The sequence below is a fragment of the Schistocerca cancellata genome, chromosome 8 (genome assembly GCF_023864275.1).
Source record: "Schistocerca cancellata isolate TAMUIC-IGC-003103 chromosome 8, iqSchCanc2.1, whole genome shotgun sequence".
NCBI lineage: Eukaryota > Metazoa > Arthropoda > Insecta > Orthoptera > Acrididae > Schistocerca > Schistocerca cancellata.
The window spans coordinates 319,008,229-319,035,209 of NC_064633.1; the positions used below are offsets into that span (position 1 = coordinate 319,008,229).

Consider the following 26,981-nt stretch of genomic DNA (forward strand, 5'->3'; position numbering starts at 1 on the left):
TAAGAATGTTGAAGGGAACATTGAGCTCAGAAATAGTTTTTAAGAAAAGAATTTGATAAGTTGCGCCGTTTCCGAGCCAATCAGCACTGAAGTTAGTCAATCAGGCCGTTGCACGTGCAGGTCCAAGCGGCCCGCCAGAGACAGTTTGTTTGGTTTCCTAAAATCGGACAAGAGAGCGACGCAAAAATTGGGCATTGACGGTAGTAAGGATCGAACCCGAGCCAAAGGCTAAGCAGTATCGTGCGTTGTCATTTACTCTATGAAAACAACAGACACTAATTGTATCTGGCGGCTCTCTTGAATTAGCGCGCGCAACTTCAATATTAATTAACTCAGAAACGGCGCAACGTAGCAATTTTTTTCCCAGAACAACTATTTCTCAGCACAGCCTGCCCTGAAACACCCTTATAATCCTTTGACACGTTTCTGACCAGCCTGTATAGGCAGATCAAGAACACTTATGTAACACTGAATGAGTTGATGCAACGGTTAAAGCACTGCACTTGTCTCTTATGACCTCGATGTCAAAAGGGCACTGACCCTTCCATTCTTTAATGAGCAATCCGTTTTCCAGGATTATGGCAGGTCTACGTCATCCACGTCGTTGCGCCTCTAAATATAAGGGGCACATTCAGGTGTATGGTATAATTCCAAGTTACTTGTATGATCTCTCTCGTACAGCCGGCCGCGGTGGTCTAGCGGTTCTAGGCGCGCAGTCCGGAACCGCGCGGCTGCTACGGTCGCAGGTTCGAATCCTGCCTCGGGCATGGATGTGTGTGATGTCCTTAGGTTAGTTAGGTTTAAGTAGTTCTAAGTTCTAGGGGACTGATGACCTCAGATGTTGAGTCCCATAGTGCTCAGAGCCATTTGAACCATTTTTTCTCTCGTACATCATTCGACATCAAGGAATTTATACTCTTAGTGCTCACCGATCCTAAATTTATAACCCTCGTTTTGAGCGTATGTGCATATCCCCTTCTACTCTGTACTACGTCAGGTTAGGCACCAGAGATTATCGAAGTACTGGCGCAAAGCTTCAATATAAAATATGTATTTTGTACCAGAACGAGTGAAAATACAGAACAGGGAGATATCGAACTGGGTTTGTTCAAATGGCTCGGAGTACTATGGGACTTAACATCTGAGGTCATCAGTCCCCTACACTTAGAACTACTTAAACCTAAGTAACCTAAGGACATCACACACATCCATGCCTGAGGCAGGATTCGAAACTGCGACCGTAGCAGCAGCGCGGTTCCGGACTGTAGCGCCTAGAACCGCTCGGCCACAGCGGCCAGCTACCGAATTGGGCATAGCCACGGGGCTCCACCTGCTAGTGCAGTCCATTTGGGAAGGTCTCAAAACGACAGAAAGCATTTCATTGTTATGCACTTCAACTGGTGTGCACAGTACACATGTAGGTCTCGCGAGACAAAGACACTTCCAGCTGCGCTTATGTAGCTGCAGGAGAGCCCTCACGCTTGTTTGGTCTGCAGGGCGGCAGTGATATGCACAATGGATGAGCCAGATGTTTGTCTGAAGAACAATGAATACACTGAATGAGATTTTCACTCTGCAGCGGAGTATGCGCTGATATGAAACTTCCTGGCAGATTAAAACTGTGTGCCGGACCGACGAGACTCGAACTCGGGACCTTTGCCTTTCGCGGGCAAGTGCTTTACCATCTGAGCTACCCAAGCACGACTCACGCCCCGTCCTCACAGCTTTACTTCCGCCAGTACCAACCAGATGGTTCGAGTCTCGATGCGGCACACAGTTTTAATCTGCCAGGATGTTTCATATCGCGCACACTCCGCTGCAGAGTGAAAATCTCATTCTGGAAACATCCCCCGGGCTGTGGCTCGGCCATGTCTCCGCAATAGGAGTGCTAGTTCTGCAAGGTTTGGAGGAGAGCTTCTGTGAAGTTTGGAAAGTAGGAGACGAGGTACTGGCGGAAGTAAAGCTGTGAGGACGGGGCGTGAGTCGTGCTTGGGTAGCTCAGATGGTAGAGCACTTACCCGCGAAAGGCGAAGGTCGCGAATGCGAGTCTCGGTCCGGCACACAGTTTTAATCTGCCAGGAAGTTTAATAAGTACGCTTCTAACCATTAAAACTGCAATACAAGTAAGCATAGCAAATAACGAAATCGTACTTACTGGGCATAGTATTGGGTGCACCTATGATCAGGCTGGTTGTCAACTCAAACTCAGCTCGGATGATACATACAGCTACATCAATTCATGCTGGGTCAGCTCAGTGGCATTGTTCACGAATCCTTAGTGGCTCGCGAGCAGTGATGCGCCTGTCGCTTGGCAATCCATGACCAGGGTTTTCCATGTGCGAAATATGAGTAGTACGTGCTGGCTGGGGCAACAGTCGAACACCCTCTGAGTCCTGTTGCAGCATAGAAAGGAATTCTGAGTAAATAATATTTTTGAATTTTCTTCCCTGGCAAGTGCAGAGCCAAGACAAGGTAGGTCCGAACGGAGTGTCACAATCAGAACGTAATTAAGAAGAAAAGCCAGTGCGGCAATTAGCGAAGCATTCAACAGGGGCACTACCACAACACCCTCGAACAGGGAGTGCTGAGTGCGACCACAGCATGATGACCGCATCATAACATCATTCTGACAGCTCCGCAAGGTGCCGTAACAACACGTCAATCAAACGCAAGAACGACTTTCAGCTCACTGATATTGCAGACAGTGCCATGGTGAAGAGATGAAAGCCACATCTGGGACACTGAAGTACAGTGTAAAGAGCTGAAAACTTTAGAAAATGGAACAAAATTATATCATCACAACAGCTCGTCAACGTGATCAGCAAGAGTCGATACATGGACTTCTGGAGCACAGAGGCCATTCTATACTCCTCTAGCCTGTTTAGTTGCGACAGTCTTGTGAGTTACAGCAAATGTCAAGGCTGTTCCACAATATGCTGCCTAATATTCATATGGTAACTTCAACATTAAGACACCAACCCACCTGATGCACTCCAGTCCAGTGGAATGCCACTGCTGCCGCTGATGTGAAGAACGACCAACATTCTGCGAAGGTGATCAACTAGCTGCTGGTCACACAATCTCCGTGAATGTATCTGTGAAAAGCTACCGGAGTCTTGGCCATCTGTTGTTGGGAGGCCAGGGCATACTTCTGCATGGTACAGTCATCCCGTTGGCTGTGGACCTGGGTGTTACTACGAGGCCTTCGAAAGTGCTGCAATAAGGTAGCGTGCCACAATGGCAGGCAGCTTCCTGGCTGGGCAGTCAGTGCCTACAGACTTCCGAGTCGGCATCCTGCACAAAGTTATCCCTGTTGAAGGTGCGGTTCCTGACCTCCAACATGCAACATAGACGCCTCTGGGACGTATGAGTCAACAACATTCAGCCATAAGCGCCTTTTTGCCATCTTCACTCAGTGCCACAGAGAAACTATCTGTGGCCGGCCGCGGTGGTCTAGCGGTTCTGGCGCTGCAGTCCGGAACCGCGGGACTGCTACGGTCGCAGGTTCGAATCCTGTCTCGGGCATGGGTGTGTGTGATGTCCTTAGGTTAGTTAGGTTTAAGTAGTTCTAAGTTCTAGGGGACTTATGACCTAAGACGTTGAGTCCCATAGTGCTCAGAGCCATTTGACCCATTTAGAAACTATCTGCATTATATAAATTCTGCAATAAATGTATTTACAGCCAATCTTGAGTCACGAAACCACACTCTCGCACTCCGAACTCTCAACCTGTAGAGACGACAGTTCCCTGGGCCTTCACAATTTCGTCCCACCACGTGACGAATGCAGTCTGGCAATGTTTGTTCTCCTCAGAACCTCCACAAACGGATATACCCATCATGGTGTTGTGCACAGAACCGAACAATGTTGCTGGTTGCACTCCAGCTGACGCACCACTCTCTGGCACCGCGTCAATGGAAGGTACAACAATGATCGCTGTGATGACAGTCTGTGGTACTTCAGACGTCGTCGTACTGTACGTGTGAATACCTGACCCACGGTATATGACGTGTCCGTACGATCCTGCAGAGTGGTCAATAATGTCTTAGACCTCTGGCTCTAGTAGCGTGGTGTCACGGTCCGCGCGGCTTCCCCCGTTGGTATTCGAATCCTCCCTCGGGCATGTGTGTGTGTGTGTGCGTGCGTGTGTGTGTGTGTGTGTGTGTGTGTGTGTGTGTGTGTGTGTGTGTGTGTGTGTGTGTGTGTGTCGTCCTTAGTGTAAGTTAGTTCAAGTTAGATTCAGTAGTGTCTAAGCTTAGGAACCGATGACCTCAGCAGTTTGTTCCCGTAAGACCCTACCAGAAATTTCCAAATTTTTTCTAGCAGCGTGGGACCATTGTGACTCTGCATGGCGGTGAGTATTGCCTTCCTGAATCCACTGATTCCGTATTCGCTTTGCTGTAGTGTCATCTGGACCAGCGCGAGCAGCAATATCGTGGAATGACAAACAGCAGACTCGATGGACCCTGATCTGGACAACATTGAATTCCGACACGTGCTGGTACTCGTTTCTCCTTCTTACACGAAGCATAAATGCGGAATGTAGATGGCGTTATCGTGACGTGTAATTTTTCATGGCATTGCTATTTTCATGGCTTGCAATATATTGGGTCCCAAAAAGGCAGGAACATCGCAGAGATATCAGCAACCTAAGTCTTATTCTGGAAAGCCTGAACAGGGTATTTATTAGTAAGTGTGTGTTTGTTGCAAAAATATTGCGTTATTCAAGACAAATGACAGATGCTAAAAAAATAATCGATTTGCGAGAAAAACAGCCAAACAGTCAAACGTAGAAAGAAGCCTCGGCCGTATTTTCAGACTGCTGTGGAAAGAGAAATTTTGCAGATACTCTAACTGCTAAATCTGACGTGAGTCTCTTTAAAGACGCTGTAATGTCACTCAGTACTTTGGGCATGATGGTGAAAAGCCTGTGTCATTTCTACTAAACCACTGGTCCAGTCTTGTGAATGGAATGCACTAATATACCTGGTCTTTTTTGGAACTGCTTTGTCTTGGGAAACTCCTCAGGTCTTAATTTTGTTTCTATATTTTGTTCTGTCTTCAGTTTTTTGACTATTTGGGTAGTTTCTTCCAGGCCTTCATGCACTTTTCGAATTCGGTCTGGCTTTTAAATTTTCGAATTGCTGTGCAATTTTCTTGTCAGTTTACACGGACTCATTCTTTGGCCATGCCCATAGTACATTAGTCTTTCCAACTCCGTCTGTAATTTTCCCTACGTAGTTGTAACCTTCTATGTTATTTCTTAATTTAAATGTTCCTGCTGTCTTTCTGTTCCCCAATATATTCCACACAATTTTTCTTTCCTTTTTGCAGATACTTTCATTTTCTTTTCGTGATACAAGAATTACTGTTGCTGATGCATATGGACAAAGCACTCCCTTGTAACGCTGAATTTTTGCATGTGTAGGGAACGAGTTTTTATTATACACACTTAAGTCTCTTTTTCCTCTCAGTTAGGTTAGATGATTACTCCCTTAATTAGGTTAGATGATTACACACAGATATTAGAATTTGCCTGTCCTTCTGGCATAGCCATACCCCATGCCTAATTTTGATGGTGCGCTCTTGTTGTTTGTCTTTACCTGTGTTTTTTTTTCCGAAGGAGATTCGTACTCCGATTTTCCTGCTGTGTTTAAGTACAGTATTTCTATCTGCTTTTGTGATGTCTGTCCACCGGATGCCAAATTTTACAAATTATCAACGAATGCTAAACCATTAATTCTTGCCGCGCGGTGTAGCCGCACGGTCTAGGGCTTCTTGCCACGGTTCGTGCGGCTCCTACCGTCGGAGGTTCGAGTCCTCCCTCGTGCATGTGTGTGTGTGTTTTTCTTAGCATAAGTTAGTCCAAGTTTAAGTAGTGTGTAAGACTAGGGACCGATGTCCTTAGCAGTTTGGCCCCTTAGGAATTCACACACATTTGAACATTTGAACATTAATTCTGAGACGATCCATTTTGCATCCATTTGGTATTTCACTTTTTTTGTTAGATACCACCAATTTATTCTCCCAATCTACAATCACTTTTACTAGTGAAGAGTTGAAGAAGCTAGGAGTACGTCCACCAACTTGTTCATCCTATGTTATAATCTCAGAAGGGTCTGCAATTTATCTAGTAATTTTTAGTTTTACTTGCTTTGACTCTCCTGGCCCCACAAATCGCGATCAGTTTTTCGCCTCATTAAATAACCTCCTCCGCAGCGTTCTGTCCTTGGGATCTTCTTACCTTGCTCTATGTTTCTGAAGTTCCTTGGCCACTTGGTCTCTCAAACTTATTTTCGGTCTGCCTAAAGGTCTCCGTGTTTCTTCTCCAACGCTTCTCTCAATCTTAATCCCTCCTCTCTTCCACAGACGTCGTCGGCTCGTCACAGTCTCTTCGTCATATCTGTTGTAACATTATATAGTTCATTACAGTGTATTACCAGAGTTCCCTTTTCTTTCTTCTTCACCATTCTTCTTCGTCAGAAATTGGTCCAAATAAGTTCCACGAGGTTTCATTTTCAAAAGTCTTTATCTTTCTCTCTGCTCTGATGATAATGATGATGATGATGATGATGATGATTAATTTGTGGAGCGCTCAACTGCACGGTTATCAGCGCCCGTACAAAGTCCCAATATTTACACAGTCCAGTCTCGCCACGTCCATAAATGATTATGAAATGACGAGGACAACAAAAACAACCAGTCTCAGATAAAATCCCCAACTCGGCCGGGAACCGAACCCGGAACGCCGTGATCCAGAGGCAGCAACGCTAGCCGCTACACCACGAGCTGTGGACACATCTCCCAACAGATGACAGCACTTTGACGTCGCATCGAGGCAACAGCTGGAAGCATACAATCGTGGTTTGGATCAGTGTACAGTCGTGAAGCTGAGTGCGAGTCGTGCTTGAGTGTTGAAGTCCACCGTGTCCGTGAATACCAACGTGCCACATATGTTCACCCACGCAGAATGCGCATACGTGGTGTATGGGTACTGTAATGGCAGTGTCTGTGCGGCTGTGAAAGAATACCAGAGGCGAACCCCGTGTGCCAGGGTATTTGGTTCAAATGGCTCTGAACACTTTCGGACTTAACATCTATGGTCATCAGTCCCCTAGAACTTAGAACTAATTAAACCTAACTAACCTAAGGACAGCACACAACACCCAGTCATCACGAGGCCGAGAAAATCCCTGACCCCGCCGGGAATCGAACCCGGGAACCCGGGCGTGGGAAGCGAGAACGCTAGCGCACGACCACGAGCTGCGGACGCCAGGGTATTTCCCAAGGTTTTTTCAAACATTGCGTGAATCCGGAACACGTTACATCAGAACGTGAGGCCGTCCAGTTAGTTGAGGAAAGGGAAGACAACGCTGCTATGGTACAGCCGAGTACCAACCATCACCAGTAAACGGTATTAGCAGTCAGCTCTATATTCCACAAACGCGAGTATGGCTTACGTTATATTCTGAAAGCATGTACTCCTTGCAAGTGCAGTCCGCACATCATCTGCATCCAGGTGACTCAGTAAGCAGACAACAATTTTGTGAATGCTTGCCTGTACACAGTGAAATCGTGCAATACACTTTATTTATAGCTGAGGCTACATTTACACCCATTCTCGTCATGAATACTCACAATTCTTATGCATGGATGACGGAGAACCCACTTAACAACAGGGAAACATGATTCCAGGTTAGTTTCTCAGTAAACGTCTGGTGTGGTACGATTGATGACCTGATGATAAGGCCTGTGTTCCTGCCAAATCGCATGACAGCCGTAGCAATGCGCTTTTCCTGATAGAATACCTACCTGGACATTTGGAAGACGTGACATTAGAGAAACGACGGCAGCTGTCCGTGCAACATGATGATCACCGATTCAGTGTAACAGACGAGTATTCCAGTGTGTGAATAACACATTTCCTCAACGGTGGATTGGCCTTGGCTGGTTCATTAAGTGGCCTGCCGGATCACCCGACGTAACACCATTAGACTACTATTCACGGTGCTGGTTAAAGGGAGATGTGTACGCTACGAAGAAGAAATTGTCTCGCATCACCGACGGTGGTTCCCGCATTAAAGCCATCTGAGATGATGATCGATGAGCAACAGAACATACCTTCCAATGCGTTGAAAAGTGCATTGAGAAGGGTGAGGGACTTTTTTGAACACTTCTTGTAAGGTGGATCAGTCATTAACCTCGCCATTATTCTGTCCACCGCAGCACGTACACAGCATTTCGATAAGTATTATCCGCACTTATCTTCATAATCATTCATGGATATGTGTAATCTTCAACCCTATCCAGTTCCATAACGTCCACCTCGATAGTTGAGTGGTAGCCGGCACGGTAGCTCAGCGTGTTCGGTCAGAGGGCTGGCTGCCCTCTGCAATAATAATAAAAAAAAACTGAGTAAAGGAATCAACGATCAAATTGAATGGATGTCACGTGACGTCCGCCAAGACCAAATGCAGCGAACAATACTGAACAAAGTGAAGTAAAAAAAAAAAAATAGTGGTCAGCGCGACGGAATGACATGCAAAGGGGCCCGGGTTCGATTCCCGGCTGCGCTGGAGATTTTCTACGCTCAGGGACTGTGTGTTGTGTTGTCTTCATCGTCATAATATCATCCCCATCGACATGCAGATCGCCGAAGTGGCGTCAACTCATAAGACTTGCACTAAGCTGCAACACCAACACACACTGGTGGCTGCTCTGTCAAAGAGAATTGCAACTCTAATCATTTACCCGCTGATCGTGTGTACGTGTAGTACGTTACATTGATATTCGACCGTGTCTTCTGGGTGCAGCAACTTTCTTGTCAGATAATGTCGATTTCGAGATCAAAACGTTGCTAGAAAGGCATTAAAATTACATCACTGAAGAAATTACGACACGATAGTAATTTGAACTGTGTTTGCAGGTAACGACGTCTGAAAGGCTGACGGATCTGTAACAGTGGCCATTAGACCGTTTATACAGTACAACAGAACAGGGCAACCAACAGCGCTGAAGTACCAGCACCCTTGTTAGCAGCAGAAGCTGATTTAATCGCGCACACGCCCACCCGGTGTTATTGCAGTCAGCGGCAGTGTTGTCGCGGCGGACACGTGCCGGTCTTCCATCCGCCCACGCCAGTCGCGTCTCTTCAGTCCTCCCCCAACCCCCAGCAACCAGCAGCCGGCAACCGGAGGCCTCTGGCTCCCACGTTTCCGCCAACGCGGAAGCCGTACCGCGCGCACAGTGGGTAATATGGCGGCGGCGGGCCAAAGCCGCACTTTATGAGAAGCCACTGCCACGTGTTTGCCCGTGGCCTCACCCGTGCTCGCACGTGTCTGCTTTCATCCGTCTCAGTGGCCACCAAAGGAGGCTCGGTCCACCCTCCGGGCGTATCTTTTCGCCTGAGCGCTACCATGGCAGACACGAACACACATACTCTACATCTGCATATATACTCTTCAAGCTAATTAACAGTGTGTAACGGAGGGTACTTCTGGTACAATATGTCCCATTCACGAATGGAGTGTAGAAACAATGACAATAACGTATATATCCATCTCCGTAGCTGAGTAGTCAATATAGCTGACTGTCATGCGAAGGACTAGGGTTCGATTACCGGCACTGCCACGGACTGTTCCTCGGTGGTAGGAGTGGTGCGGGGTGCACTCAGCCTCGTGAGACCAGCTGGGGAGCTACTCGACCGAGTGGTAGCGCCTCCAAGGTAAAGAAACCCGACAAAGACTGTTACAGCGGTGTGCTGACCACACGACCCTCCGTGTCGCATCCAAAGACGCCACTAGCAGAGGGTGGCCTCATGCACGAACAGATAAAGTAAAATTTCGGATATCTCTGTTTCTGGTATCTACACTCATGCTCATAAATTCAGGATAATGCTGATATATGGTGAAACAACGCTCTGGTGGGCGGTTTGCGGGTTTAAATCACCTCGGGGTATGACCATGCGGTGCATTTGACCTGCGGTCGTCGCACGGTGGCGCTGGCAGCAGTCCACATACGCAGGGGTTTGTTGGTGCATGTCAGAGTACGGCGCAGCGAGTAAGTGTGCAGAAGTTTTCAAACGTGCTAATGGTGACTGTGTGTTGAATAAGGCTCAAAGAACACATATTGATGACCTTATGAGGAGTACAATACTAGGGCGACTGCACGCTGGTCAAACACAACAGGTCGTAGCACGGGCCCTCCGTGTGCCACAAAGTGTGATTTCAAGATTATGGCAAGATTCTAGCAGACAGGAAACGTGTCCAGGCGCTACAGTACGGGACGTCCACAGTGTAAAACACTACAAGAAGACCGATATCCACCATCAGTGCCCGCAGACGGCCACTCAGTATTGCAGGTAGCCTTGCTCGGGACCTTACCGCAGCCACTGGAACAGTTGTCTCCAGACTCGCAGTCGACAGACGACTGAAAAGACATGGTTTATTCGCCCGGAGACCTGCAAGGTGCATTCCACTGACCCCTGGTCACAGGAGAGCCCGTAAATCCTGGTGTCAAGAACACAGTACATGGTCACTGGAACAGTGGTTATGTTCACGGACGAGTCCAGACATAGTCCGAACAGTGATTCTCACCGGGTTTTCATCTGGCGTGAACCAGGAACCAGATATCAATCCTTATGATTGGTGCACTTAAATCCCTGTATGTCTTTGACAGAGGAACTGTAACAGGTCGGGTGTATCGGGACGTCATTTTGCACCAATATTTCCGCCTTTTCAGGGGTGCAGTGGGTCCCACCTTCCTCCTGATGGACGATAACGCACAGCCCTACCGAGCTGCCATCGTGGAGGAATACCTTGAAACAAAAGATATCAGGCGAATGGAGTTGCCTACCTGTTCTCCAGACCTAAACGCCGTCGAGCACGTCTGGGATGCTCTCGGTCGACGTATCGCTGCACGTCTTCAAACCCCTACGACACTTCAGGAGCTCCGACAGGCACTGGTGCAACAAATCTACCAACTTCACGCACCAAATGGCCATGGGCACGGCAAAACACGACTGCTCCTTTTTGCCACTTTGTCGAGTCCACTCATTTACACAGTTATATGAATGTGTGGACATGTCCAAATGAACAGACATGACACATTCATATAATTTGGTAGGCCTAGCTGGGCAATGAAGCCACCTTCTTCAGTGCGGATGTACAAATACGTCCGACCTCCTGTGAGAATCTTGGAAGAGCGGATATGGAGGAAATAGACTGTGGACACGTGGCGCTCAATGGGAGTGTGGATCGGCCGTGAGGCAAGGCGAGCCGAGATAGTCCGTGCAGTTGCGACAACACCGTGTTGCGGATGGTGCAGTGGTTACCGCACCTGCCTAGTAAGCAGGAGATTCCGGGTTCGAATCCCGGTCCAGAACACATTTTCACTCATCCCGCCGATTCCGCGTAATGTCCGAAAGCAACTGATAACAGTGATCCCTCTCGTTTCCTTTCCTTTGTTCCCTCTCCACCTTTAATTTACGTATAACATTGACTCAGGTTTTCTTCCAATGTCCGTTTAAGACATAAACGTCTTACAGATCGGTAGTGCCTTATGCTAACGTAGAGGCAGTGCGCGTAAGATTGAGCATGTGACTTGATCGCTGCTCCATCCGGAAAGGTATGTCCACACGATGCCTCTTTCATCGTGCGCAATTGCAAGCGCACGGGAAGAAACGAGAACGCACAAAAATTTGTGGAAAGAACGCATGTACGCTGGCGTAGAGTAATTACTCCTGAAACTGAAAAATAGTTAAGGGAGATTCCTAGTCGTTATGTGTAGGTACATTATCTTTCAATGCGTCATTTGAATTTTATTTTATAAAAAATTGTTCACGCAACTTAAAACCATGAAAGATTATGATATGTAGATTAACAACCTCGGACTCGACAAATTTGGGAATTTCATAGACGTCAGAACCAACCACAACGGACGTTGCGTTTTCTAATTTGGTATTTTTTGCATCATCAGTGTATTTGGTCTCTATTTCTAATAATTTGTTGAGGAGCTACTCATACCACCCCACCACCCCCATTTTATTTGTTCAGATGTCAGACTCCTCAGCTGTTGTGCTATTAATTCGCCACAGCACGAATATTCAGCCAAAATGGCTCAAATGGCTCTGAGCACTATGGGACTTAACTTCTGAGGTCATCAGTCCCCTAGAACTCAGAACTGCTTACACCTAACTAAACTAAGGACATCACACACATGCATGCCCGAGGCAGGATTCGAACCTGCGACCGTAGCGGTCGCGCGGTTCCAGACTGTAGCCGCCTATTAACCGCTCGGCCACACCAGCCGGCTGAATATTCAGCCACAGTATTTATGTTCACTTTTCATAAATTTTCGACCTACTGTCTATGTTTTCCTACTTCGAAACTTAAAAACGAGGTCTTGTTCTTTAGAGTAACATGTAATATGTTCGGAGACTTTTTATTTAGTACTTGACATCAGGACATCACATTTCAAATCTTTATTGAAATAATCTTTAGAGGCGGCTATCCATACGACTTTTCTTTCTCTATAATCGTCTATGAATTAAAGCGTGCTTCCTTTGGAGTCAACAGAGATTACTGCACATAAATCTCTTCGCAGCATAATCTCAACACACCACGCAATCAAACACACATAGGCCACAGCTACATGTCGTCTGCTTCAAAGCGCAAAGATTCCCACCGAAGCCGGGAAGCAATGCGCTATACTCACGGTCTCCGTTGCTAGGACATTGCGCTTGCTCAAATGCGCATGCATAGTTGCGCCGTTGGAAACTTACACGCATGCGCAAAGTTGAACACAAAAAAGGCATCGGGTGGACGCAACTTAAAGGCTTAGCTCAAAATGGTTCAAATCGCTCTAAGCGCTATGGGACTTAACTACTTAAACCTAACTAACCTTAGGACATTACACACATCCATGCCCGAGGCAGGATTCGAACCTACGACCGTAGCAGCCGTGTGGTTCCGGACTGGAGCGCCTAGAACCGCTCGGCCACAGCGGCCGGCTAAAGGTTTAGCGATCCATCTGTGTGTGCGCACAGGAGTAACTAAGTTTTCGTCCGTTGAGCTTATGTGAGAGTGTCCTCGCGGTGCCGTAGATATGCGAGGTCGCCGCGGAGTATGTGCGGGTGAATGTACTCGAGTGAGAGGCAGCTTCCGGCACGCTATCTCTTCCTGCCTGGCCCACACGTTTAGTTGGAGGTCCTCTTTCCCGCCTGCCTCAGCCACACAGTCCCCTTCTACGGAGTGGCTGTCACGCGCAAAACGAAATGTGATGTGGTCTCGAAGTCACCATTAACGTAAGTGGAGCCACTATTTACTGTGGCAAGCGTGTTAGGACCACAAACGTCAACGCTCTCTACAGTAATGACATGACGTGTAGTGGCCGAGTATCGCAGTAGATCATGGTAAATAGGGGATTATGGTTCAAATGGCTCTGAGCACTATGGGACTTAACGTCAGAGGTATTCAGTCCCCTAGAACTTAGAACTACTCAAGGGGAGCCGGAGGTGATCAAATCCAAAAAATTACGATTTTTTTTTTTTTGCTACCGAAAATTAATTGGAACATTCCTCTTTAATGTAAACTTTGAATTACTGTTCTACTCGCCCTAGAAGTGGACTTATTACCATTTTCCCCCACGCCTGCAGAGGAAATGGGCGGCCGCTGAATGCATCTAACACCCTCTCGTGACTTCCTGGCGAACTGCTTGGGATTTTCTCGGCCTGTTACGCATACAGCGCCTTATGTTACGCATACAGGGAGCGTGCAAGGGCTGGCTACATTGTTTTCTGTGACAAATTAAGCGCTAAGAGCGCGGAACATCGTCTCTTTGCTGTTGACCGTTTCGAATTAGTTCAGTGTTGCGCCTGTTGTTGGTAGTATTATACTTCTTGTGTAAAGCGTTGTTCTGGTTACGAAGCCACGTTTTAGTAACCGTGTATATAAGAAGAGGAAGAACGTAGGTAAAAGAAAATTAACACTAATACCAAGTTGCGATACTACAATTACTGAAACAGTGCGTTCTTCTGCTAAGCAACACATGGCCGGCCAGAGCCCTGTGATATCTTCTAGCAAGAAGCTGACTCGTCGAAGTGACAGATTTCGTGAATATGTTAGTGACAGTGATGATATATGTTAGTGGCAGTGATGATATTTTTCATGACTTAGCACAGCCAGAATTGTTACACAAATGTCTACACGGAAAGACGCAGAATCCTAATGAGAGCGTAAACAATTTGATTTGGAAAGTGATTCCTAAAAGGGTGTTTGTAAGCATAAAAACACTGCACTTTGGCATTTATGATGCAATAGCAACCTACAACCAAGGGAACAGTGTGAAGTTCTGAAGGCATTAGGATTTACAGCTGGGGTGAACACTGTACGAGCACTAAGAAATATTGACAAAGAAAGGATAAGAGGAGCAGAAAGAAGAGAAAGGCATATGAAGTATGATGGAACAACAGACCAGAAAAGAAGACAGAAGAGGAACTTTTGGAGGATGAAGAAGAAGACCCTGATAATCCATCCTATAGTGCAGGAATGTATTGAGAAACTTTGATAGCCATTTCCCGTAAATTAGAATTTTTCGAATATAAGGAACATTTTCTCAAAATCCACTCAAGCTAGAGAGATGAAATTTTTATACAGCACTCCTAGTGGTCAAACTTACATTGTAACACAGCCATTTGGCAATATGTTCAGTAGTTTCATTTCAGTTTAATTATAAAGCAATTATTTGTAAAAAAATTGGGTCATTAATAAAAAAATAATTGGAAGGAAACTAGAAAAGATACTCCAAAATACCTGTGTCATAACTGCAATAGTAAACCACTCTATATGTAAAAAAAATTCAAATTTTTCTATTTGGTAGTTTATTCATAAATGTTCCTCAAACTTAGTGATTTTAACATGGGCAGCATAGCCACCTCCGGCTCCCCTTAAACCAAACTAACCTAAGGACATCACACACATCCATGCCCGAGGCAGGATTCGAATCTGCGACCGTAGCAGTCGCGCGGTTCCAGACTGTAGTACCTAGAACCGCTCGGCCACCCCGGCTGGCAGGAGATTATGTTAGATCCTTGCTTATTTTTGTTATGCAGGTACTAAGCTATGATCTAAGGCAAAGGTCATCAAACTTTTATCACACTAGACCGGATAACTGACAATATTGAGAATGCGGACCGCATCACCATTTTGTACAAAATCTAGGTTCAACGTCTACGTAGGCCTACAATAAGTTTAAATTGAACGTAGTTAATTTAAGGCGCCAAGCGGCCAGGAGGTCACATGTGTGAATATCTAGTATTCTAAACACAAGTTTAGACTGTATCACAGTTTCGTGCTGCATACTTTTGGTCAAGAAAATTGAAGTACTGTCAGCATACTGGATGAACTGACCATGTTTGGTGACCATTGTCTAAGCTATTATTCTGTGCCCAAGGATTCGTCTACTAAAGCTGGAGACATCCTGAGATGGTAAAGGAAGCAGTTAATTTTCAAACTTAAAGGAAGGAAGGAAGACTAGTGTTTAACGTCCCTAAAGCGTGAACAAGCTGAGGAAGCTGAACTCTTTATACGTAATCGCGCAAATGTGTTTACCGTTTCAACCCTTCAGATTTGTGGATCTTATCTCTTGTTTAGTTACGTATATATACAGTTGGATATAATGTTAAAATTTTGTGGCTCGTATTTTGATGAATAATTATCACGTTCTACTGAATTCAGACTAATGTAGTGTGTGTACCTTTATCTTAAATAATAGTATCTGGCGAAATAGACTACTCCTGAAACCTATAAGGTAAAAAAATAAAAAAATTATGAGAGCATTAAGGCAGCTACCAAGATAAAGGAAACTACGTACAGAAAATCTGAAAGTACTAACGCATTCAAATATCTTGGACGAATAACGGAACAGAAAATTTTGGAGGTAGAAGCCATTACACCAAGAGCTAATAAAGTGTAAACAGCGTACTACCTCAATAAGGATGCATACAGGGTGTAAGTGCAGATATTTTTAATGTGATGCCTTAATTTGTACACACATCAGTGTGTTGCTTGTTTTTTCTCTGCATCCAACAGACTTCCCACAAATACGTCACAAACTTTACGGCCTGATGTTTTGTGCATGGTTTTACTGCATCACTAAGTGGACTAAGCCTGTTAGTATAGACTAGCCGTTTTGAGTCTACGCGTCCAAAGTTCAACGCCTGACCTGCTGCATAGTGGAAAATAAACATAATGGCTTGCTTTTGCCACATGTGCTTGGATGTACTAAGCAACCTAAAAACATACGACTTTCAATGGCTACAATTCTTAGTCTGCAAATGAGGTAAATTCTAATATAATGTTTTTCAGTGCACTGTCCTCATCACCAACAGAAATTTCTGCACTTATGCCCATTACACCTTCTAGAAAAAGAAATCAATGTCTCTCAATGCTAAACTTAGACAGTGCACTACAGTAATTCGCCCAGAAGCACATCAGGTTTAGCTTTAAAGAAAAAGGCGATGACTGAAGAACTGCCGGCCGCAGTGGCCGAGCGGTTCTAGGCGCTTCAGTCTGGAACGGCGCGACCAATACGGTCACACGTTCGAATCCCGCTTCGGGCATGGATGTGTGTGATGTCCTTTGGTTAGTTAGGTTTAAGTAGTTCTAAGTTCCAGGGGACTGATGACCTCAGATGTTAAGTCCCATAGTGCTCAGAGACATTTCAACCATTTGAAGAACTGTAAATCGTAGAAAGAAAAGTACTAAAGAAAATATTGGGACAAACCAAAGAGCAGACACAATACAGAAGAGGTCAAATAGTGAATTTTATACCCAGACTGAAAAACTTACAGACATAATTAGGAAAACATGAATAGCTTTCTGTGGTCACATCTAAAAGATGAGTCCCAACAGACCGACAAAAAGGCTGTTCACTTATTTCGGAAAATTAAAAAGGAGTGACACACGGCGCGAAGAAATTGTAAGGAACGAACTCCGAATTATTCCACAAGATACTGAGGAACGAATGCCGCTCACAAAGAAATTGCACGATTCACAAGCTTTTGATGTAAAACCGAAGAAGATGACTGGAGCCACTGGGACAGAAAAGACAAACATGGAGAAATGATGAGAGAAGTGTGGAAGAAAATAAAGGAGAAACAGTTGCAATAAACGTAGTGCGTAGTTGCTCGTACATAAAGGAAGAAGAACCGCGCATCGGTCGGGAGGTGACGTCATTCGCTCCCTAATACCTAAACACAAATGGTTCAAATGGCTCTGAGCACTATGGGACTTAACATCTGAGGTCATCAGTCCCCTAGAACTTATAACTACTTAAACCTAACTAACCTAAGGACATCACACACAGCCATTCCCGAGGCACGATTCGAACCTGCGACCGTAGCAGTCGCGCCGTTCCGGATTGCAGCGCCTAGAACCGCGTGGCCACCTCGGTCAGCACCTAAACACACCAAGGATGTAAAGGATGACCTTGAAAGCTGGCATTCCAATTTTATTTTAGATCTGCTGGCTGGTCCACACTACAAAATGGCAGATGCGAATGTCGAATTCAGCGGTAGTTACCGTCTAAAAACTTTTGCGGGTATATGATCGAGCCTTCATATTGATACATCATTGGGCGAGATGACGCCGAGAGTTTTTTTGTAATTTCCATGGAAATTATTCTTGTAAGAAGGCAAAACGTCACAGGAACATTATACCGAAATCCCTAGAGATTTAATCCGAAACGTTTATTGGCGGACCCCGATTAATTCTCTGCACTGTTGCAAATATGAATCAGTCTAAATAAGAGTCGACAACGTAAGTTGGACGGATACACTTCTCACCACTCCAAAGTCACTAACTAAAAACTCTGTAGTTGTCTAATAGTTTTCAAGTCGCTCTCAGAGACGTGCGAGGCGGCACTTTTAAACCTGTTGCCAGCGCACCGCTGAGCGAAACCGCTATTCCATTGGTCGCTCTCTCTGATGGGAGGCGGCACGAATACACGCCACCAGAGGACGCTATAATAATATAAAGTCGTGTGACTAGTGCCTCCCGTCGGGTAGACCGTTTGCCTGGTGCAAGTCTTTCGATTTGACGCCACTTCGGCGACATGCACATCGATGGGGATGAAATGATGATGATTAGGACAATACAACACCCAGTCCCTGAGCGAAGAAAATCTCCGACCCAGCCGGGAATCGAACCCGGGCCTTTAGGATTGACATTCCGTCGCGCTGACCACTCAGCTACCGGAAGCGAACCACCAAAGGACGCTAACATCACATGACCTACTGCTGCGAGTCTGATTGGCCCGTGTATCTCTTTAAGCAGCCGCACTCACAGCTTCGCCCCCAGAGATTCAGCCTATTTACAGACTTATCAACCTCAGTATGGAAGATTGTGATGACGACAATAGCTCGACGTAGCAAGTCCCATTAATGCGATTACCGCCTATGTTGGTCATAAACGTGCAACAAACACTCACACGCGGCACATAGCAGCACTAGTAGTGGAGAGTATACAAAGCGTATCGGAGCGACGCGGAAAACAGTGCAGTCGGTTTCGTAATGTGGGAACGGAGTGATTTATCTGACGTACGAATGGACATGATCATTGGCTTTCGGGCTAAGGATGGAAGCATTTCCGGAGCAGCTAAGATTGTAAACTTTTCACACGCAGTCTTGGTTAAAGTGTATCGTGCTTGGCAAAATGGTGCTATCCAAAACTGGCACTGACACGATAGTGGTAGCCTACACCATGGGCCATAGATGACAGGGATTGACAGGGAGGAATTGATGTGCAGTTGTTGTGCAAATGACCGCACAGGTGAACCAAGGGGCCTCGAGCATTGTTTCTTCAACGACCACTCACTGAACGTTGCTGCATATGGGACTCCGCAGGAGGTGCCTCGTTCATGCACCTACGCTGACTGTTGTTTATCGGCGACGAAGGCTGAAATTTGCACGCCAGCACCACAACTGGAAGTCCGATGAATGACTAAAGGTGGCCTTTTCTGATGAATCAGATTGTATGCTCCATCAGACAGATGGCCGTTGGCAAGTATGACGTGAAACGTCTGAAAGCAAAGGGTCCGGGCTGGAGTAGGGAGCATTGTGGTCTGGGGAATGTTTTCATGGCACTCCCTGGGTGATCTCTTCATTCTGGAAGGCACAATGGATCAAAATAAGTACGCATCTACCCTTGGGGATCATTTCCACTCATACATGCAGCTGTTTTTCCCCAACACGTTGGAGTCTACCAGCAGGACAACGCAACGTGCCACACGCGGTTCGGAAACACCAGGATGAGTTTACGTCCAAACTAGCTGGATTTAAATCCAATTTAGAATCTATGGGAACACCACCGTCGAATTGTTCATGCCACAGGTCCTCGACAGAGTGCAGCTCGCTATGGCACTGGAGTCGGCATGGCTCCATATGCCTCTCGGTACTTTCCAGGACCTCACTGACACTCTTCCAGCACATCTCGAGCTGCAAAATATGGTTTTTCATGCTTTTGACGTGTGGTTACATTAATGTGACTCTACAATGTAATATTGTGTTATATTTCGTGTAGATATGTGATTGTATTTATTGGCCACCACTACTAATGGTAAGTCAAAGACACATTTCGAATTTGACCACTGCAGCGGAATATGTTCCACATAAGTTATATTCACCGCCTCCAATTGGCTAATAGTGGCTCTCGTCAATTATCATCGTAACAACAAACAAAAATACGGGTTCACAGTCGACAGGGAAACCGTGCGGTCTAACGCACGGCTTTCCGGGCGAGGAGCGCCTGGTCCCCGGCACGAATCCACCCGGCGGACTTGCGTCGAGGTCCGGTGGGCCGGCCAGTCTGTGGATGGTTTTTAGGCGGTTTTCCATCTGCCACGGCGGATGCGGGCTGGTTCCCCTCATTCCGCCTCAGCTACACTATGTCGGCGATTGCTGCGCAAACAAGTTCTCCACGTACGCGTACACCACCATTACTCTACCACGCAAACATAGAGCTTACACTCATCTAGTGTGAGACGTTTCCTGGGCGGGGTGAAGTGGACTGGGGGTCCACCGGGGGCCGAACAGCACAATAACCCTGGGTTCGGTGTGGGGCGGCGGAGGGGTGAAGTGGACTGCGGTAGTCGTCGTGGGGTTGTGGACCACTGCGGCTGCGGCGGGGACGGAACTTCTCCGTCATTTCTAGGCCCCCAGTTAACATACAATACAATACAATACAATACCCTAGTCTCACACTTTTATCTGACATCACCTCGAGCTAGCTAATGGCTCCACGCTTTGCCTTGAGGCCTCTTTCTACCGACACAATCCACACTGACTAAACCGCAGCGCGCGCCGAGAAAAATGGTAAAGTGACTAAGCAGAAATGGACGCCCGCTCACTGGAACGCGCTTCCGAACGCGTTTTAGGCTTTCTGTGCTGAAAACGTAACGCCGTTAATAATGAAGGATCATTAACATCAGACTTCCGAAATGACAACCACTTTAAAACCCAATCTCCGTCCCAGAGGGCCGACGACTTACCAAATCAACCCCAGGAGGGCTACAAACTGACTCCTCGCCTTCGCGAGTTCCAGACTGCTCCACGACATTTAACGTTCAGGCCTTCCTGCCAGACCGAATCGTAGCAGAAATGTAGGCATTTGCATTGGCCACTGGCTGCTAATACGGTTTACAGCGCTTCTGTAAGGCGCTGCCTCGTGGTAGGACATCAGGAACTTTTCTGCAGTGTAAGTTGGAAACAGTGGCCGTCACGGAGAAACTATTCTCCCTGTAAGCCAGCCGTGTAGGTTCCGGCAACAACCCATTTAGGAAGATTAGGCGAAGACTGGCCCATCATCTGCAGGCTGGATAGTGACCCAGGCGACTACAATAGCCAACAAGATCAGCACACATGGGTGGCCAGGAAATGATGACTACACTAAACTAAACTCCTCCCGAACAGGCCATCAAGGTCCAACGGCGCACCGACCGGCCGCCGTGTCATCTTCCACCCAGAGGCGTCACTGGATGCGGATATGGATGGGCATGTGGTCCGCACACCGCTCTCCCGGCCGTATGTCAGTTTCCGAGACCGGGGCCGTTACTTCTCAGTCACGTAGCTCCTCAGTTTGCCTCACAAGGACTGAGTGCACTATGCCGGCACGGTAGCTCCGTCAGATGGTTAGCTACCCTCTGTAATAAAAAACTGAGTGAACGAATCAACAAAGAACGGCTGTCATCGGATGTCCGCCACGAACAAATTCATCGATCAATATAGAGCAAAATGAGAGTTTTTTTTTTAAGTGCACCCTGCTTGCCAACAGCAACAGCGCTCGGCAGACCGGATGGTCACCCATCCAAGTGCTAGGTCAGCCCGACAGCGCTTAACTTCGGTGATCAGACCGGAACCGGTGTTACCACTGCGGCAAGACAGTTGACTAGGAAATGGTATGTTACATGATAATTAAAACTTCATGCCTAGCGTGATGTTTGTGTGAGTGCGCATTTGCGCCTCCGGAGCCCTAGAGAGCAGCAGCGGCGGCGGCGGCGGCGTGGCACCTACCTGCAGCGTGGTCTGGTGCGTCGACTCCTGGGGGTAGTGCTTCCTCGCGGTGAACACGGCGATGGCGGCGCCCGTCGCGTCGCGCGTGGGCTGCCAACAGACACAAGGCGTCCACTGTAGTCGCACTGCGCTCAACACAGCCTGGCGCACTCTCACTAACACCGTTCTGACGCACCTGAAGGGCCCGACAGTAGTCCTACAAGGGACGCTGACTGTCAGCTCCGCGTACCTCACATTCAAGGAAAATCGTAGCTGATTAATTATCAGTTGCTTTCTACAGGGTGGTCCATTGATCGTGACCGGGCCAAATATCTCACGAAATAAGCGTCAAACGAAAAAACTACAAAGAACGAAACTTTTCTAGCTTGAAGGGGGAAACCAGATGTCGCTATGGTTGGCCCACTAGATGGCGCCGCCATAGCTCAAACGAATATCAACTGCGTCATTTTAAATAGGAACCACCATTTTTTATTACATATTCGTGTAGTACGTAAAGAAATATGAATGTTTTAGTTGGACCACCTCTTTCGAATTGTGACAGATGGCGCTGTAATAGTCACAAACGTATAAGTACGTGGTATCACGTAACATTCCGCCAGTGTGGACGGTATTTGCTTCGTGATACATTACCCGTGTTAAAATGGATCGTTTACCAATTTCGGAAAAGGTCGATATCGTATCTAGAATGAAATTTTCACTCTACAGTGGAGAGTGCGCTGATATGAAACTTCCTGGCAGATTAAAACTGCGTGCCGGACCGAGACTCGAACTCGGGACCTTTGCCTTTCGCGGGCAAGTGCCCTACCGACTGAGCTACCCAAGCTGTAGAGTGAAAATTTCATTCTAGAAACAACCCCCAGGCTGTGGCTAAGCCATGTCTCCGCAATATCCTTTCTTTCAGGAGTGCTAGTTCTGCAAGGTTCGCAGGAGAGCTTCTGTAAAGTTTGGAAGGTAGGAGACGAGGTACTGGCGGAATTAAGGCTGTGAGGACGGGGCGTCAGTCGTGCTTGGGTAGCTCAGTCGGTAGAGCACTTGCCCGCAAAAGGCAAAAGTCCCCAGTTCGAGTCTCGGTCCGGCACACAGTTTAAATCTGCCAGGAAGTTTCAGGTCGATATCGTGTTGATGTATGGCTATTGTGATCAAAATGCCCAACGGGCGTGTGCTATGTATGCTGCTCGGTATCCTGGACGACATCATCCAGGTGTCCGGACCGGTCGCCGGATAGTTACGTTATTTAAGCAAACACGAAATGTTCAGCCACATGTGAAACGTCAACCCCACCTGCAACAAATGATCCGCACATCAGTAGCAGACAAACTGCGCGAGAATGGGGAATCTCAAAAACGTCGGTGTTGAGAACGCTACATCAACATCGATTGCACCCGTAACATATTTCTGTGCGCCAGGAGGTTGTATGCATTTCGTCGGACGAGGATGATGACCCGGTTTCGCCGTGCGAGTCCGAGGCGTTGGATACGCCGACGGAACATTCTGACTAGGCCATATTTCGGGAGGATGTGTAAATGGCGTACTGAGTATACGCAGTCCGACGGTCTTCGATTTGAATATGGGAAAATGGCGACGACTTTGGACGTCGTGTACAGTTCTGCCAATGGACACAAGAGAAATTACGGGACGATGACAGATTTTTTGCACGTGTTCTATTTAGCGACGAAGCGTCATTTACCAACAGCAGTAACGTAAACCGCCATAATATGCACTATTGGGCAACGGAAAATCCAAGATGGCTGCGACAAGTGGAACATCAGCGACCTTGGCTGCTTAATGTATGGTGCAACATTATGGGAGGAAGGATAATTGGCCCCCATTTTATCGACGGCAATCTAAATGGTGCAATGTATGCTGATTTCCTACGTAATGTTCGACCGATGCTACTACAAGATGTTTCACTGCATGACAGAATGGCGATGTACTTCCAACATGATGGATGTCCGGCACATACCTCGCGTGCGGCTGAAGCGGTATTGAATAGCATATTTCATGACAAGTGGATTGGACGTCGAAGCACCATACCATGGCTCGCACGTTCACCGGATCTGACGTCCCCGGATTTCTTTCTGTGGGGAAATTTGAAGGATATTTGCTATCGTGGTCCACCGACAACGCCTGACAACATGCGTCAGCGCATTGTCAATGCATGTGCGAACATTACGGAAGGCGAACTACTCGCTGTTGAGAGGAATGTCGTTACACGTATTGCCAAATGCATTGAGGTTGACAGACATCATTTTGAACATTTATTGTATTAATGTGGTATTTACAGGTAATCACGCTGTAACAGCATGCGTTCTCAGAAATGATAAGTTCACAAAGGTACATGTATCACATTGGAACAACCGAAATAAAATGTTCAAACATACCTACGTTCTGTATTTTACTTTAAAAAACCTACCCGTTACCAACTGTTCGTCTAAAATTGTGAGCCATATATTTGTGACTATTACAGCGCCATCTATCACAAAGCGAAAAAAGTGGTCCAACTGAAACATTCATATTTCTTTACGTACTCCACGAATATGTAATAAAAAATGGTGGTTCCTATTTTTAAAAAAACGCAGTTGATGTCCGTTTGACCTATGGCAGCGCCATCTAGCGAGCCCTGGTTTCCCCCTTCAAGCTAGACGAGTTTCGTTCTTTGTAGTTTTTTCGTTTGACGCTTATTTCGTGAGATATTTGGCCCGGTCACGATCAGTGGACCACCCTGTATATTACTTGAACCACACTGGCGTACTTACTCTGAGTCACGAATGATGAAACGAAGCTGAATAGTTGCAGTTAAAACTGCAACGCCGAGAAGAGGCGTGCAACAAACGTGAAATTCCTATGAAGTGAGCTACGTACTTGGATATACGACTGTTTAGAATTTCCGCGCAACCGCACAAGGTGATTAGCAGTACAAATGGCTCTTAGCACTATGGGACTTAACATCTGAGGTCATCAGTCCCCTAGAACTTAGAACTACTTAAACCTAAGTAACCTAAGGACACCACACACATCCATGCCCGAGGTAGGATTCGAACCCGCGATCGTAGCGGTCACGCGGTTCCAGACTGAAGCGCCTAGAACCGCTCGGCCACCAGCTGCCGGCGATTAGCAGTACTAGCAGAGATTAAGCAGCGCGTTTCTTATTTAGAAATCATATTTAAATGTTGGTGGAAAGCATCTGAAGCAGCCAAACCAAAGAAGTCGCCATGTCAGAAGGGCAGCCCAGTTGGCTTTTACAGAGAGTACTCTTCGTTAGAGGCCCCTTACTTAGCTTGCATTAAGGCCAGGCTCTCATTCAAAATGATTGAAAATTTAATTTCTTTTTTATTGCATTTTTTAAAGGTGTGTGTCTAGAAGATTTTTTAATCCGTGCATTACAAAAGTTTCTACAGCCCACTGTTCGAAGCAGTGTCACGGCCTCCGTGAGACGTTCTCAGCTGCAGACTCACGGCTCAGGTACAGAACTTGTCGTACCACGACGCACGTTCACACAATGATTTATAGTGCAGAATGCATGCACACATATTCGCCGAAAAAGCTGGCGAACAACGTGTGCAGGCTGCCGAACGCGGCATATCCAGCACAGCCGGATCGGATATTCTCACCAAGGAGAACAAGGGAACTGCTCTCCAGGAACAGCTCCAGCTAGAGGGAGGGCTGATACATGGTCCTGGAATTGCAGACTAAACATAAATAACGAATTCACTTTTTTGGCAACTTTTTGTCAAAACATTATTTTTGGTCCGCCATACTGGATTAGCCATTTTGAATTTTGAACTTCAGATCTCTGTTCAGCAACATCAACAATATACAATAACACGCAGTTTTTATGCAAATTTAACTAATAATACACATAACAATTTTACCTAAACTTTAAACAGGTTTTTCTGGAGAGACGGTTTTCCAAAACTGCGTGCAACATAAAATAAAAACGGTCAACCGTTTAACTTCTAACTTTGACACCTGAAAAGTAAAACACTTTTCTTGGGAGTTTGTATCTATAATGTATGAAATTTTTTAATATTAACTATTTTTTGTAAGGCCATAAAGAGTGAAACAAACCATCCATTTTTTTTATTTCAAACAACTCCTGAAGGGCTACACTCCACGTAGTAAGCGTACTTCAGATTTGATCAAACTATAATTACGGGAGCAATTTTGTTTTTCTGTACTGAAAATCTAAAATAAATTTCAAAGTAAGATCAATCATAATTCCCAAAAATATCCTTTGTATGTCTTTTCATTGTCTCAAAAAAATTTCCGAACTTTGCCTATTTTTTCCTCACTTGAATGAGAACCTTGCCTTAATCATCTACCTCTTGCCCACTGCAGAGTCCCAAGGAACTGGAAAAAAGCGCAGGTCACTATCACAAATAAAAAGGCAAAAGAACGGGCTCAGAAAACCACAGACCAATATCCTTAATGTCGGTTTGCTGCAGAATTCTTGATCATATTCTGAGTCGAATATAGTACATTTCCTTGAAATAGAAAAGCTTGTGTCCACAAATCAGCACGGATTTAAAAAGCATGTGTCGAGCATAGCTCGGTTTGCCCTTTTCACGCAAGATAGCCTCCGAGCTGTGGATGAAGGGCAACAGGAAGATTCTATATTCCTACCAACTGAGCACTTGGCAGCCGAAGGTGAAAGGCCGCGAGTTCGAGTCTCGGTCCGGTACTCAGTTTTAATCTGCCAGGGAGTTTCATATCAGCTCACACTCCGCTGCGGAGTGAAAAATTAACTGCGGAAATATCCCACAGACTGAGGCTGACCATTTGTCCGCAATACCCTTTTCTCAAGGAATGCTAGTCCCGCAAGTTTCGCAGGAGAACTTCTGTGAAGTTTGGAAGATAGGAGACGTGGTACTGGCGGAAGTAAAGCTGTGAGGACGAGTCGTTGGTCGTGCTTGGGTAGCTGATTCAGTAGAGCACTTGTCTGCGAATGGCAAAGCTCCTGAGTTCGAGTCTCAGTCTGGCACACAGATTTAATCTAATTTTCATGTTTTTATTAACTACATTTATGACATCCACCCGAGTGAGCTTTTTGCTAGCTGTTGGGCGCAGTGTACCTGGTCGGCTTTCGCATTAAAAGTCCACGTCCCAATGCTGTTAGTCAATATTTGTAACATACACTCCCTCCGTTTGAGACATACCGAAAGCTTATTTTTAAAGCACCTATCCACTTTACTAAAAGCACTCAACGGTACTGTTAATCTTCTGTTTATTTCCTTCGTTCTCCCTCCAGCTTTAGTACTCAGTTAACCTAGGCACAAACAGCAGTCAACTGGTTTTATGACTCAATTATTAATATGCAGTACCTCTTTCGAGATTATACACTGTATTTTTAGATGGTTCTGTAGCTCAATGAGTTCGTGTCAGACCACGAATCCACGAATATAAGAGACCAGGATCT

The 26,981-nt window shown here is 46.2% G+C and overlaps 1 protein-coding gene and 1 non-coding gene across 3 annotated transcripts in view; one reads left to right on the plus strand and one right to left on the minus strand.

Annotated features, from left to right (window-relative positions):
- The window catches only part of LOC126094637 (tyrosine-protein phosphatase non-receptor type 9), a 797,956-nt gene that overhangs the window by 417,279 nt on the left and 353,696 nt on the right, over positions 1–26,981 (minus strand). For both annotated transcript variants that reach the window (XM_049909127.1, XM_049909128.1), the window contains exon 3: positions 21,566–21,655. In XM_049909127.1, the coding sequence (XP_049765084.1) occupies positions 21,566–21,655 (90 nt within the window). The remainder of the gene's footprint in view (positions 1–21,565; positions 21,656–26,981) is intronic.
- Positions 11,311–11,383, plus strand: Trnat-agu (transfer RNA threonine (anticodon AGU)). The gene has a single exon. It is a non-coding gene; the product is annotated as a tRNA-Thr (tRNA).